The following is a 15,998-nucleotide window of genomic DNA, read 5'->3' as shown; positions in this document are numbered from 1 at the left end:
GTTGATAGATTTTATTACATAACATTTAATAATGTCAACTAGTCCCCATGTACCCCATTCTCTCCGCAAAATGACACCCCTGGAAAATATTCATAAAAATCAGAAATAGGCATTGATATTCTACAAAAAAAAAAAAAATAGGTATTTGTAAAAGAAAAATAGAGGGACAAATGCTGTTAATTTACATAAACAGAAATAGATGTAATTAATAAGTAATTTTTAATAGTAACCCCAGGAGTTATGGAAAATTCTCAAAATTAAAAAAAAGAAATTCATTTATAAATTATTAATGTGTTTTAAGATAATAATTTGTCCTTATGCTTATGAATGATTCTTATACATTATTTTGGGGAATCGTTTTTGGTTGACCCCTTAAAAACTTTGTAATAATCCCGGCGTGCACGGCGGCGCGCGGAGCCGGCCACAGGGAGCTCGGCGTGGACGCCGGGTGCGGCGGCTGGGTGGTGCGTAGCTCCGCGGGTGCCGTCGGCCGGAGGTGAAGAGGCGGGGTCGACATGGAAGTGAAGGATGCCAGCGCTGAGCTGCTCAGTAACTATGAGGTGTTCCAATTACTAACTGATATGAAAGAGCAGCGTAAAGAAAGTGGAAAGAATAAACACAGTTCTGGGCAACAGAACTTGAATACTATCACGTATGAAACATTAAAATACAATATCAAAAACACCATGCAGGCACCAGAGTCCTGAGATTGTGAGAGAATTTCTCACACCAGTGAAAAGCCACAAGTTAACCAAAGCTGAAAAGCTTCAGCTGTTGAATCACAGGTCAGTGACTGCTGTTGAGATCCAGCTGATGGTGGAGGAGAGTGAAGAACGGCTGACAGAGGAGCAGATAGAAGCTCTGGTCCACACCGTCACAGGCATCCTCCCTGTGGGGCCAGAGGCTGAGCAGAAGCAAAATACCAACGATGATGTGACAATGGACGAAGAGGACCCAGCATAGAAGAGCACAACTGGCTCAAGTGTCTCGTAAAGTTGAAAGGCCCAGCAGCCATTTCCCAGACATTCAGAGGATTATTTATTTGGTTTTACCTTCTGTCCCAACAGGCCTGATTTCCTGGTTAGTTGGGTAAACCACAAAAATAAGCCTTTCTCAAAAATAAGCTGAAAAATCCTTGTGCCTCTGAAAGAAGAAACATGGTGGATAGGCTGAGGTTGTCGGGGCAGAGAGCTAAAGAGAGGAAGAGTGAGTCCAAGAGGACAATATTGTGGAACTCTCTGTGGTAAAAATATTTCTTCTGTGGCCTTTGCCATGGTTGTGGGAAGGTCCCTGTACACAACTGGTAAAATATTTGCACTGGCTTTGATGGGCCATATCCTAATTAATTTCATCTGCTTCCCCAGGAGCTTCCCAAGCAGGCATGCAGAGCACTGCTAGGATGAGAGCTGAGTTACGAGAATCCTGTTAGATGGCTAAAAACTCCCGAAGCAGCAAATAGTTGCTCTAAGTTAAAATGAGCCACTGAACTTGGCTCACCTTAGAGGAATCTTTTCCTTGAGAACAGCAGAGATAAGAGAATGCCTGGACAACTCTTCATCGGAGAGTTGAAAAGGCCCCTTTCCTCTGCTGGCATGGGCTTTGTTTACAGCTCACTAATTAGTCTTAAATGATAGGGCACCAGCTCACTCCAGTTGAAGAGGCACTCCAGACTGAATGACCGTGTCACCTGCCTTTCTGAATACCTTCAGTTTCCTGCCCTGTGACAGGCTCTGCCTGTTGAAGCCAGGTGAGCTTCATTTGCACAATGGGCAAATTGTTTGCATCTTTAAAAAGGGCAATTCCCAGGGGTTCCAGTGGTTAGGACCCTGCACTTTCACTGCTGAGGGCATAGGTTCAATCCCTGGTTGGGGAACTAAGATCCCACAAGGTGCAAATTGTGGCTCAAAACAAAAAAAAACCCCAAAATGAAGAGGGTACAGTTATGTAGCTCTTTTTGTGGATGGAATATGAAGAACTAGAGGTTAATTAATAAGAATTTGAATTTGTTGACTGTTGCATCAGTTTTTGAATTTAAAATATTAGAATAATTACCATGTGAAGAACTTGTTAATATTCAGGCTTTGGAGAGTTTAGTAGCCCCAGACATGTAGTTGCCTTAGATCCTATGAATATTGTTAAAAATTAATTTCCCATATTCAGTCTGCTCCCTATTTGGGAAAGAAAATGACCGTAGACATTAATTTTTCAAATTGGTACTCGTGTTGTAAGATCACATTTTCAGTGCTTCTGTTAATTGGATTACTTCCAACCCCTTGGAATTCCCAGGTTATTTCAGCCTCCCCACCACCCCTGCCAATAGGCAGTTATGTTCATCTTAACCTTATCATCTAAAGGTCAGTTGAGATCTGCTTATAGGCAACGTTGAAATTAACAGGGCATTTATTTTTTATTTTACATTTTTTTAAATTAATTTTTGTTGGAGTGTGTTTGCTTTGCAATGTTGTGTTAACCTCCACTGCACAGCGGAGTGAATCAGCCATACACATACAGGGCATTTATTTTTTTATTTTTATTTTTCATTGCAGAAAGAATTCAGTGAGAGACAAAGTGATAGGTAAGAAGTGGATTTATTTAGAGAGAAACACACTCCACAGACAGAGTATGGGTCATCTCAGAAGGTGATAAAGGCCCAGGGCATTTATTTTTAAATCTCTCTTTTTGAGTATCAGGAATTTTACCAGGAGCTGTTGATTTGTCAAGGCATGCAAGTGCTTGGATTATTTTTGTTTCATTTTGACCTTGAGTGTGTTAGGTGCATTTTCTTCATGGATTTAGGGCTTAATTAGTTAATAATAAATTGTTTGCAGATGACTGCCAAAAAAAATAAAAAACTTTGTAATATATATATTCAAAGCATTAAAGGTTTATAAAATTTGATCAGGTTTTTGTAATTTTATGAACCAATTTTTGGTATTTAGATATCATTAAAGATACAACAGCAATTTTCATAACAGATTTATTTGCGATACAGACAAAATTTTTAAAAATAACAAAAAAGAATGTTTTAACCAATTGTGATGCAGCTATACAAGAGAATAATAAATAGCCACTGAAATAATGTAATTTTCACTTCTATTAGACAAATGACACAAACATCGAAAACAATAACATATGAGTAGAGCAATAGAATTTATTATTTGCAAAATAAGATCTTAATTTTGTCTTATATATAGTATATATGCATATAGGAACAGCTTTATGTCAACTCCATTAGTTGTAGGCCTCTATATTTGTGGGCTTACATATGTAATTTTAAATACTTCCCATCTTTGTCAATATAAACTGAACAAGTATTACATTTTAATCAGAAAAAAACTCAGATCTTAGATATTTCAAAAAAATTACAATTTGAATTTAAAAAGAAATTAACAGCCATAGATATTTTTACAGAGATATTTTTAGGATTATCAAACCAATTAGGACTATTTAATAGCTTGTTTACATAAAGAAAGACATAAATAAGTATTTTAAATTTACTGACCTATGCTTTTTTGATTAAGCATGCAAGTATTTCTCAAATAAATTAAGAAATAGGAGTCAGGGTTGTAAAATAGCAGGAAATTGAATTAATTATCACCCCCAGCATGAAATTGTTTCAAATGGTGCTTTTAGAGTTAGAAAGTACTTTTAAGTGTATTTCAAAGTTCTGTTACAAACTATCATAAACAAAGGCCAAAAGCACTGCCTGTACTGTGCTTTCTTTGTATATTTTAACATACTTAGAATAAAAACTATTTCTGTTTAGCTGATCAAAGCTGTTTTGGGTTTCTTATTAAGGTGGCAGAGCTTCACCTGTGAATTTTTATAGAAGCCTGGGGAAACACTCAGCAGGATCTAACTTTTTGTTGTGGGTAAAAACATTTTCCCTGTATGTGAAAGTTTGCTCTTCATTTGGCAGATGGAATCCCCTGGTGAGGTGGGTTTTAGCAGAAAAAATACAATTACACATACATCTTGAAAATGGAAGGCATCAAAGTGAGGAATGCACGATTGAAGATGTATTCATTATGTTATCAAAAATATAATGCTCTCTTTTTGAAATAGATGATAGAGTTTTGCAAAAGCATACTTGTATATGAAGCATTTAGCTTTGTATTTATTTTAAAGGAGTATGTATGGATCTTATGTTAAGTTTAAAAATCCTGATTGCATTTTCCCTACTATATTGTTTAACTCGAATACAGTAATAGTCACTCTACATCCAATCGTATCTGTTTGATATGGTAAAATTTAAAACATATAGAATTCACAAACAAATTACAAAGACATGCTTTCAAATTCAATGGGGGGATTTTTTTGTTTTTATTTTCAAATGGAGATTTGTTTTAAAAATAAATATATTGTCAGATGCTTAAAGAAGTATTTGTATTATTGTCATGGGTGAATTATATCCCCAATTCATATGTTGAAGTCCTAACCTTCATTACCTCAGAATCTGCTCTTATTTGGAAATTGGATCATGCAGATGTAATTAGTCAAGATGAGGTCATAGTGGAGTAAAGGGGTGCCCTAATCCTATATAACTGATGTCCTTACAGAAAGGGGGAATTTGGACATATATGCAGGGAGGATATCAGGTGAAGACTGGAATTATGCTGCCACAAGCCAAGCAAGATTGCTGATAGACAAGAAAAGATTCTTCCTTGATGCCTTCAGAGGGAGTATGTCCCTGCTGACAACTTGATCTCAGATTTCTAGCCTCCAGAACTGTGAAACAATAAATTTCTGAGTTTAAGCCATTCAGTTTGTAATACTTTGTTAGAGCAGACCAAGCAAACTTATACAATTACTAGTAGAATAAAGTACATGTCAGAGAAAAGCATTTTTAAATTTTCAGTTTGACAAGTATTGAATAGAGGTCAACATCGATAGAGCAAGTTTACTATTGATGCTTAATCCAGGACAGTTCTGACTGATACATTAACCTCTTTCAACGTACTATCTAATTATACTTGGACAGCTGTAATACTGTATGTAATTACATCCAGACAATTATGAGTCCCATAGAAGTATATCTTTCAGGGGACAAAAATCTTAAAGACATAATCTAACTTCTGGAATTGATATATTTTAAACTTTGCATCATTTTATTTGCTGTGGCTCAGCACAGAAAAATTATGCCTCTTGTTACAACTTTCTTCCCAAATGATTAAGAATAAAGTTTCTTCCATGTTGATAGCTAACAATTATGTTAAAAATGAAAAAGTACTGATCAAGGGATGAGTCAATCAGCTTTAAAACAATTTAAGAAAAATCAATATATTTATTGAAAACAAGCAGTTTGCAGCACACCTGAAGATGAATTATTCTGTGTTGTGTGGAACATAACCACAGGGAACAACTCCCCTGAAGGAATTGTAGGACTGGTCAGGGGAGTGGGAGGATGCCTCCTGGAGACCCCTGGCATTTCTATTATTTAATACAAAATAAAGGATTGATAAGGGACACAGATTTCTTAGTGTAAGATATTCCTGTTCTAATCAGTACATCATGTAACACTTGTTTACAATTCAGTTTGCTAAAGCAAAAGTGTCTCACCAATAGTTATCCACAATTAGTTGATAGGATATTGACAGATATTTGCCCAAATCCACTATTTTAAGTGCACTGACAGTTTATAAATGTCATATTTATAGATTAGATGATGGAATTAGTATAGTCCAAATAATTCTGAGACAAGAGGACGTTAACAAGACTTGATCTCTATCCTGCGTATGATATGACATTCTCAATAATTACAATGTAGGATATGATTGACTAACATAGCTATGCCATCATTTTAATATTCTTATGTATTTGTGTTTTGTAAATAGAATTCAAAACTAAAAAGAAGTGTAGGAGAGTTAGAAAGGCAGGAATAAAAGATAAAATGTCACCACAGTGTTCCCTAAATTACAAAAGGCAGTTTTCTTCTTTTTGTTTTCTCTTTATAAACAATATTTCCTTACATCTTACTTTCTGTCACAAAGATGTTAAGTTTATTTTTGTTTACTGGCTCCCTGCCTTTAACATTTCTTTGAAGATCAGAAAGATCCTGCTTCTAAAACTTTTTATTTTCTGTCAGATTTTGGTTATTTGCAAATCTGCGCTAAACTTATGTTTTTAATCTATGAAGTATTGTATCCACAGAAAATCATTTAAAGTTACTTTTATAACTAGAAACTTATAGCACTTCAGCCATTGTCTTTGTTCAGGCTGCTAAAAGAAAATATCATGGACTGGTTGCCATAAATAACAAACATTTGTTTCTCCAGTTTTGGAGGATGAGAAGTCCAAGGTCAGGTGTAGGCTAGTTAGGTTCCTGGCTCTCTTCCTGGCTTTCAGATTGCTGCCATCTTGCTGTGTCCTCATATGTGGGAGAGAGAGCTCTGGTCTCTTCCTCTTTTTATATGAGCACTAATCCCATCATGGGATCTCATCGAAACCTAATTACCTCCTAAAGGCCCCACCTCCAAGTACCATCACACTGGGGTTTTGGACTTCAACATATAACTTTTGGGAAACACAAACATTCAGTCTGTAACAGCAATGGTGAAAATATTTTTAAACTGTTCTTTGTTGAGAGTGATACTTTACTAGTAATATAACGTCTTTGGTGAAATTGTGACTAAAAGTCAAAGATTACAGTAATTTTCGGGCTTCCCTGGTGGCACAGTGGTTAAGAATCCGCCTGCCAATGCAGGGGACAGGGGTTTGAGCCCTTGTCTGGGAAGATCCCACATGCCGTGGAGCAACTAAGCCCGGGCACCGCAACTACTGAGCCTGTGCCCTAGAGCCCACGAGCCACAACTACTGAAGCCCACGTGCCGAGAGCCCGTGCTCTGAAACAGAGAAGCCACTGCAATGAAAAGCCCGTGCATTGCAAAGAAGCTTGCCGCAACCAGAGAAAAGCCCGCGGGTAGCAACGAAGACCCAACACAGCCAAAAATAAAATAAATAAAATAAAAATAAATAAATTTATAAAAAAGATTACAATAATTTTCAAAGCTATGTAGAAAAATTTCCTCCAAATAAACCTGCAAAGTATAAAAAAAGATACCCAGCTACTCTTCTGATGAAGAATATCTAAATTCAAAAAAATGAGAAATTTTAAGTTATTTCCTGTTTTTTTTTCCTTCTGACAGAACTCCTGGGACACATTGATTTTATTGGAAATTGACATACTGTAGCTATAGGAAGATTTTTAAGTACTTATATGAAGAAGTTGGCAATTTAAAAAATAATGTGATGCCATTAACTTGTTTCAAACATTGCATTCACAGTCATCTAAAGACATCCATTTAGGAAATAAAAGAAATATGATTTAATTGAACTCAAGGTACTAACTTTGTATACACCCCCTTTGCAGGATACTCCTTTTATACTTCCTCTGTCTATATTTAACTATTTTCTCTTTCTCAATCTAAAGTAATGTATTTTATTATTACACTAAATAACAGATGGTGTTTGTAATCCTTACGGATTTCTGAAGTAATATATTGCTAAAATAGTTTCACAGGTGTCTAATTTTAAATAATGTGCAAGGAACAGACTAAGGGCTCTACAAAACCATGTCTTTCATAAGTGTCCTTTTAGACAGTCATTTCATAAAAAGAGGAAAACCTTCATATGAAATGTAGGAAATATATTAGTTGTATTAAAGTGGTAAATTGAACTCATACTAGATTGTTTATATTTTATTACATGTAAAACGATAAAGATATGAACATATTGCATATATATAACTAGTAGTTCTAAATAAAAGTTGTATTTTGGTTGTATTTATTTCATGTTTTTCCTATTTGTACTTTTTAATTGATGTTAAAATACATTCAATCAGTAAAAAGCATAAATCTTAACTGTACAGCTTAATGAAAATTTACAAATACAATCACCACTCAGATCATGATATAGAACATTTATTTTACCCAAGAACATTTCCTCATGCTCAATTTCAGTTAATATCCAGTCTCTTCCCTCCTTGGAAATTTCTATTCTCATTTTCACCATTACCAATTAGTTTTGCCTCTTCTTGAACATAACTCTTACCAGGACAGAAAAAGCTGTGTTATTTGTCAGGTTGTCTTCATAGAATAATTTAATAGCAGGTATACCCAATCACAACCTGTAATTCCTTTAGTAAAATGCATGGCTATGTTACTCCAGCATTAACACTGCTACAGTAAATTGTCAGAGCATGACCCATACACAATATGCCCCGCTCCATATAGCACTGTAATTTCTGCATGAGAAGACAAAGAAAAAAGATGCCTCGGGCTTCCCTGGTGGCGCAGTGGTTGAGAATCTGCCTGCCAATGCAAGGAACACGGGTTCGAGTCCTGGTCTGGAAAGATCCTACATGCCGCGCAGCAACTGGGCCCGTGAGCCACAAGTACTGAGCCTGCACGTCTGGAGCCTGTGCTCCGCAACAAGAGAGGCCGCAATAGTGAGAGGCCCGCACACCGCGATGAAGAGTGGCCCCTGCTTGCTACTAGAGAAATCCCTTGCACAGAAACGAAGACCCAACACAGCCATAAATAAATAACTAAATAAATTTAAAAGACAACTGGAGTATGCATTAAAAAAAAATGCCTCTGAAAATTTTCTATAGGACATATGGGCAAATGGCTATTGATGGAAAATGTCCAACTATAAACAAGTTCAACTTGCATATTTAATAGATTATTACTACCAGAGTAGAAACTTCCATGTCTTCAGCATTTGAGGTGCCTTGTGAACAGTTTCCATGACCACTGCCTTCTCACTTACTTGTGGGTAAATCCAGGTATTCACTCACAGAATCTTCAGGGAAAATCAAGGAGTCTGCCTTTATAAATATTGTACTTTGTGTTTGTATACATTGGATCAACCTTTATGTAGAGTTGGGGCTGGAGTTTTAATGTATATGCAGAGATAGAAAATGTGGCCATTGACCTGCTCAAAGTAAATTTAGACACTTACGTACAGTAAGAACACTGGAAAGGCTGCCTTTTAAGGAAAGGAGACTGGAAGTACCTTGTCCATTTGCCCAGGGAAGCAGCAAAAAAATGTCTTTGTTGATGCCTACTTAGAGTTTTTCTTGGAAGAAAAAGACAAGTCTCTCTTGAAAAGTCAAAAAATATGCCTGCAAAGGCAGTGCCAGTCTAGAAAACAGCGTTCAAATATGACCTCAAGACTAATGAAACTCAATGAAAACGTAAAGGTGAAAACAATACTATAGCAATATCTTATCAAATATAAAAAAGGAACTAAATACTCAATTCTGTTAGGAAGTTAATCCTAATCCCCATGACTGTGAATGTATTGAGATACTATGCTCTAATTATATGACAAGATTTTGCAGATAAAATTAAAGTTACTAATCAGTTGACTTTGAGTTTAAAAAAAGATTATCTTAGTGGGCCTAATATAATCATATGATTTTAAAAGCAGAACATTTTTTTGGCTGGAGTGAGAAGAGAAAGAGAAATTTCAAATGTCAGAAAGATTTGATATGCCATTGCTGGTTGAAGATGTAGAGAATTATGAAAGGAGGAATGTGAGCTGCCTCTAGAGTCTGAGAAAGGCCCACAGCTGATGATCATAAAGGAATTGGGGTCCTTAGTTCCATAAAGACTGAATTCTGCCGAAAACTGGAATGAGGTTGGAAACAGAATTTTCCCCAGAGCCTTCAGAGCCCTAAGTAGAGAATGCAATAGAGCCTGTTCACACTGCTGACCTATACAGCTGTGAGATAATGCCTATTGTTTTATGTTTGTAATTTTGTGGCATTGTAAGCGATAGAAAACAAGTACAGCAGTAAAAGAGTTTTTTAAAAATAACAACAAAAAAATAATTCACCAGAGTTATTAAACAGACATGTTAGAGGAGGTCATCAAGAGGATGCGAACGTACAACTCAACATCAAGAAAACAAACAACCCAATTAAAAAATGGGCAGAAGAACTGAATAGATATTTTTCCAAAGAAGAAATGCAGATGGCCAACAGGCACATGAAAAGATGTTCAGCATTGCTAATCATCAGGGAAATGCAAATCAAAACCACAATAAGATATCACCTCACGCCTGTCAGAATGACTTTTATCAAAAAGCCCACAATAACAAATGTTAGAGAGGGTGTGGAGAAAAGGGAACCCTTATACACTGTTGGTAGAAATGTAAATTGGTGCAGCCACTGTTGAAAAGTATGGAGGTTTCTCAAAAAACTGAAAGTAGAACTACCATATGACTTAGCAATTCCACTCCTAGGTATATGTCTGAAAAAAGCAAATGCACTAATTCAGAAAGATACTACATGCACCCCAATGTCCATAGCAGTATTATTTGCAATTGCCAAGACATGGCAACCTACGTGCCCATCAACAGAATTAAATTTTGCTATTTGCAGCAACATAGATGGACTTGGAGGGTGTTATGGTAAGTGAAACAAGTCAGACAAAGATAAATACTGTATGATATCACTTATATGTGGAATCTAAAATGTACAACAAGCTGGTGAATATGACAAAAAAGAAACAGACTCATAGATATAAAGAACAAACTAGCAGTTATCATTGGGGAGTGGGGGAAGGTACAAACTATTGGGTGTGAAGATAGGCTCAAGGATGTATTGTATAACATGGGGAATATAGCCAGTATTTGGTAATAACTGTAAATGGAAAGTAACCTTTAAAAATTGTATAAAAATGAAAACTTTTAAAAAAAGGACATCCTAAAAGAGAAGTCACGATCATTTAACAGTGTTTGGCAAATAATAAGTATTTGTTTATGCTACTACTATCTGTTGTCCTCCGTTGATATAAGCTCCATGAGGATGTGGGTTGTTCCTTATTAACCACTGTGTCCCCAGCTCCTGGAATGTGGCAGACATTCAAAAACCATTTGTTGTACAGCTCAAAAAAGAGAAAGGACTTCCCTGGTGGACCAGAGGGTAAGATTCCATGTTCCCAATGCAGGGGGCCCCAATGCAGGGGGCCTGGTCAGGGAGCTAGATCCCCCATGCATGCTGTAACTAAGAGCCTGCATGCCTCAGTAAAGATCCCACATGCCGCAACTAAGACCCAGAGCAGCCAAATAAATAAATAAATAAAAGAGGAAATGACTGCTATTTGACCCTGAAGCTGGACCTGGAAAACTGGAGGCTCCTCACCCTCTTTCCTGTCCTTGGAATGTGCATTCTGCTTGCCTTGACTATGCTAAAAGCTGCCCAAGGACACAGACTTGAGATGGTAATGTGTGTTGAGACCATTTGGACTGTATACTTAACTGAACCCAGTTAAGGCCTCTAAAGGAACTTTTAAGATTCTGGTTGGTAGGTGTGGAAATCTAATCATCTTGTGGCCAACAAAGACAAGTCTCATAAGTAAGTTCCCTTGATTATTAAACCTGCCACCTACCAATCTGGAGTGTTCTGCCTCATTCTCTGGTCTCTCCCTGCCCTCCAGGGAGTTTTAGATTTCACCCAGGGAACTCCTGAGGTTGAGAACCAATGAGATACAATGATAATTAGCAACTTGAAATAACAAACTAGTTAATAGACCATAATTATATTTAATGTTATTAAATGAAAGAAAACATATAGATCATAACAGTAAAAAAAAAAAAAAAGCCCACCATGGCAAAAGAAGGGCACATTTGAAACAGAATTACATAGAGCAACTAGAAAGAAAAAGTTGTAAGCTTTAACATTAAACAACTATTAGATAGTTGAAACAAAAAAATATCAGAAGACAGAATCAGCAGGCAAAAAACTAGACCAGAGGAAATCTTTCCTAGTGAAAGGGAGACATGGACAATCAAGCGAGAGGGACAAAAATAACGTTATTAGTTTGAGAAGGGTTGAAGGAGATCTTGTGGGAGAGGCATCATTCAAAGAAATAATGGCTTATAATTTACCAGAATTGTTTCCAGAATTATTTCTCCAGAATCTTTAAAATAAATGAAGAATGGAACATACATACATTTCTGGTCCAGAGTAACTTTGAAATCCCATGAGGCAAGAGACATTTATCTTGGGAATGATCCTAGGTAAGGCCAAGTTCCTGTTCCTTGGAAGTATCTCCCAACTCCATTGTTTTTCATGGCTTCTGCAGTTCACTCTCAGGGAGTTTATTTCTTTACAATTATCTTCTTTAACCACATCTGAGAGAAGATGCAAAATATGTAATCCCTGGAGGCTGAGCAGCTCTCTTCTAGTGATGAAGTTTGAGAGATAAAGGATGACTTCACATCAGTGTTGGGCCTTTTAGTAGGCCTCCTCTCCGAAGAACTTAGACTTTGTCTCATCTTTTTCCAGTCCACTCCTGTTCCAACAGCCAATTCAATTCCATACTTTTCTATTTCTAGACTAAATTGCACATGCTTTGAACCTGTTAGGATTCCATGGGAGAGCAATACTTCTAGAATTGTTTAGTATTATATTGTCTTTTTACTTGACCATTTACCCAGCTGAAGTGATTCACTCAATGCCATACGAATCCATCAGGAATTTTTATAAGGGAATGGTGCCTCTTTTCTTGATCTGATGCTTGGCACTAAACTGAGTTTTAAATGGCCCATGTCACTCAAAGCATTCTTAATTTTATTTTTTATAAGTTGGAGATAAGAATTAATTAAATCCCAAAAGTTTCTAAAAATTTGTTATTCCATTTCATCTCTGCTTTAAAAAAATGAACCAATTCTTTTTGTGTGTGTATGAGATTACTTTACTATCCTGTCAAATGCAAGCCATAGCATATAACTCACCTTTAATTTTCCGACTTCTTTAAAGTAAAAGTTTAGTGAATACACTTTAGACCCTCGTAATGATCACGTTACAATTTTAACAGAATTTTTACACTACATAATATGGCTAGATATTTTCGACTTGCATTAACTGTGTCCTTAGGTCTTCTGCCTAGCCCCAAAACTAGTGCCACATATTTTAATTTTTGTTACAGCAGCAACTCATTCTTGGTGTTAATTTCTGTATTGGATAGTTTATGTAAGTTATGTAGCAGTGCAAAGAATGCTAAAATTTCAGCAGCTTACAAAAATAAATATTTATTTCTCTATCGTATTACATAATGTAGATTCACTTAAGTTCTACTCTTCTTCTTCATTCAGGGGTCTAGGCTGATGGAACATTGCTGGCTATTCTTGTGTTAGAGGGAATGGGGGAGAATAGAGAGGAAACCCATGATAGCTCTTAATATTTCTAGTTGAAAAACGGGATCGCTTTCACTCATTTTTGTTAACCAAAGTGTGTCCCATAATCAAACATGACATCAATGGACTAGAAAGTATAGTCTTCCCACAAGGAAGGGAAGTGCTTATTTTTTACAATATTATGAGCTATCAGAGGTGGTGTTTTACATTTTTTTCTGTTATTTTATTGATATACAATTGATATATAACAGTTTCAGGTATACAACATAAGATTTGATATTTGTATATATTGAGAAATGATCACCACAATAAATCTAGTTAATATCCATTACCTCATATAGCTACAAATTTTTTTATTGTGATGAGAACTTTTAAGATCTACTATCTTAACAACTTTCAAACATGCAATACACTAACTACAGTCACATTACATCTTCATGAGTTACTTAGTTTATTTATAACTGGACGTTTGCACCTTTTGACCACCTTCACCCATTTTGCCCACCTCCCACCTCCCTACTCTGGAGACAACCAGTCTGTTCTCTGTATCTATAAGCTCAGTTGTTGTCTGTCTGTTTGTCTGTTTTAAGATTCTACCTGTAACTGAGATCATACAGTATTTGTCTTTATCTTATTTCACTTAGCATAATGCCCTCAAGGTCCATCCATGTTGTTGCAAATAGTAGGATTTCCTTCTTTTCTAAGGCTGAATAATATTCTAATCATCTTTATCCAATCATCCATTGATGGATACTTAGGTTGTTTCCATGTCTTGGCTATTGTAAATAATGCTGCAATGAATATGGGGGTGCAAATATTTCTTCAGGATGGTGATTTTATATCCTTCAAATATGTACCCAGAAGGAGAATTGCTGGATTGCATAGTACTTCTATTTTTAACTTTTTGAGAAAACTCCATAATGTTTTCCATAATAGCTGTACTGGTTTTCATTCCCATTGAACAGTGCACAAAGAATCCCTGTTCTCCACATTCTCACAAGCACTTATCTCTTGTCTTGTTGATTGATGATAGCCATTCTAATAGGTGTGAGGTGATGTCTCATTGTGTTTTTGACTGGCATTTTCCTGATAAATAGTGATGTTGAGCATCTTCTCATGTATAAGTTGTCCATTTGAATACCTTTCAAAAAATATCTATTCAGAGCCTTTGCCTATTGTTTAATTGTTTTTTTTTGGCTATTGAGTTGAGTTCCTTGTATATTTTGGACATTAAGCCCTTATCAGATACATAGTTTACAAATATTTTCTCCCATTCCACCATAGGTTGTGTTTTCATTTTGTTGATTATTTCTTTTGCTGTGCAGAAGATTTTAATTTGAGGTAGTCTCACTTATTTTTTATTTTGTTGCTGTGGTTTGTGTCATATCCAAAAAATCATTGCCAAGATCAATGTCAAGGAGTATTTCTTGATCGTTTCTTTCAGGAATTTTATGGTTTCATTTCTTACATTTTACTTTTTAATGTATTTTGAGTTAATTTTTGTGAGTGGTGTAAGATAGGGGTCTAGTTTTATTCTTTTGCAACTGAATATTTGATTTTCCCAGCATCATCTTTTAAAGAGATTGCCTTTTTTTCCATTGAGTATTCTTGGCTCCCTTGTCAAATATTAGTTGACTGTATATTCATGTTTATTTATTTCTGGCTCTTGATGCTGTTTCATAGTCTATATGTTTGTTTTTATGCCAGCAGCGTACTCTTGATGACTTTCGCTTTGTAATACAGTTTTAAGTCAGGAAGTGTGATGCTTTCAGCTGTGTGCTCTTTCTAAGGATTGCTTTGGCTATTTATGGTTTTCTGTGTTCCCATACAAATTTTAGGTTGGTTTTTCTATTTCTGCAAAAAATGACATTGGAATTTTGATGCGATTTACATTGAATCTATAGATAGCTTTGGATAGTATAGATATTTTAACAATATTAATTCTTCTGATCCATGAACTCAGGGTATCTTTCCATTTATTTGTGTATTCTTCAATTTCTTTTACCAATGTCTTGTAGTTCAGTATAGAGATCTTCTATCTGCATTACTTAATTGGTAAGCCGAGCAGAGCTGAGAAGCTGCAAAGAATTTTCATTCTCATTGTGCAATGGAGAAAATAAATGGATTTCAGGGCCTTCCAAAAGGGAAGAAATTCAGTAGAGATTCTTGAAAAGCTGCCTTCAAGTGTAAGTATACACTGGGAGCACAACAGTCTCTAACAATGAACAAAATCCAGCTCAACTTAGCTCCATAGCAGGAGAGAGTAAAATGTTTGCTCCTTCTTTAACTGCATACCAGAAACAAAAATAACTACTCTTATAGAAAGATAACATCTAGTAGAATTGGTAATTTTTTTGAAACACAATGTCTAGTATGTATTCAAAATTTACAAGCCAAGCCAGGAGATGGGGCTATGAGAAAAAATTCAATTAAGCAGATTCACAGTTAATTCTAGTTATTAGAGTTATCACAATTGAGTTTAAATATATGTAGAATTAAAATATGTGATAGCAAAATTTCACAATTTGGGAATATAGGAAGAGACTCTAAAGTGTTTTAAGACCATTATTTGGGAAGTACTAAGAGATCTGATCTAGATTAGAATGTATTTGTCAAGAATGCATATCAAATTTCTGAAGTAAATGTTATAATTATTGTAAAAGAATGCATGGCTAACTAGGTAATAGAAGGTAAACTGAGTAATAATTAATAATTAATCTAAAAGAAGTTAAGTAAAATAGAAAAAAAGAATTTTTAAAAATTTAAAAATAGTAAATTATAGTCTTTTTTTTTAACATCTTTATTGGAGTATAGTTGCTTTACAATGGTGTGTTAGTTTCTGCTTTACAACA

The 15,998-nt window shown here is 35.6% G+C and overlaps 1 protein-coding gene across 1 annotated transcript; it reads left to right on the top strand.

Annotated features, from left to right (window-relative positions):
* Positions 1-477: 477 nt before the first annotated feature.
* Positions 478-963, top strand: LOC102995106 (DNA-directed RNA polymerase III subunit RPC9-like). Its single transcript, XM_028496012.1, is given in 2 exon segments — positions 478-671; positions 673-963. Coding segments are annotated over 2 exon segments (447 nt in total). The 5' UTR covers positions 478-515.
* The last annotated feature ends 15,035 nt before the right edge of the window (positions 964-15,998 follow it).

Source organism: Physeter macrocephalus, chromosome 11 (genome assembly GCF_002837175.3).
Source record: "Physeter macrocephalus isolate SW-GA chromosome 11, ASM283717v5, whole genome shotgun sequence".
Taxonomy (NCBI): Eukaryota; Metazoa; Chordata; class Mammalia; order Artiodactyla; family Physeteridae; genus Physeter; species Physeter macrocephalus.
The sequence above is the reverse complement of the archived record's forward strand: the minus strand, read 5'-3'. Positions and strand labels throughout refer to the sequence as shown.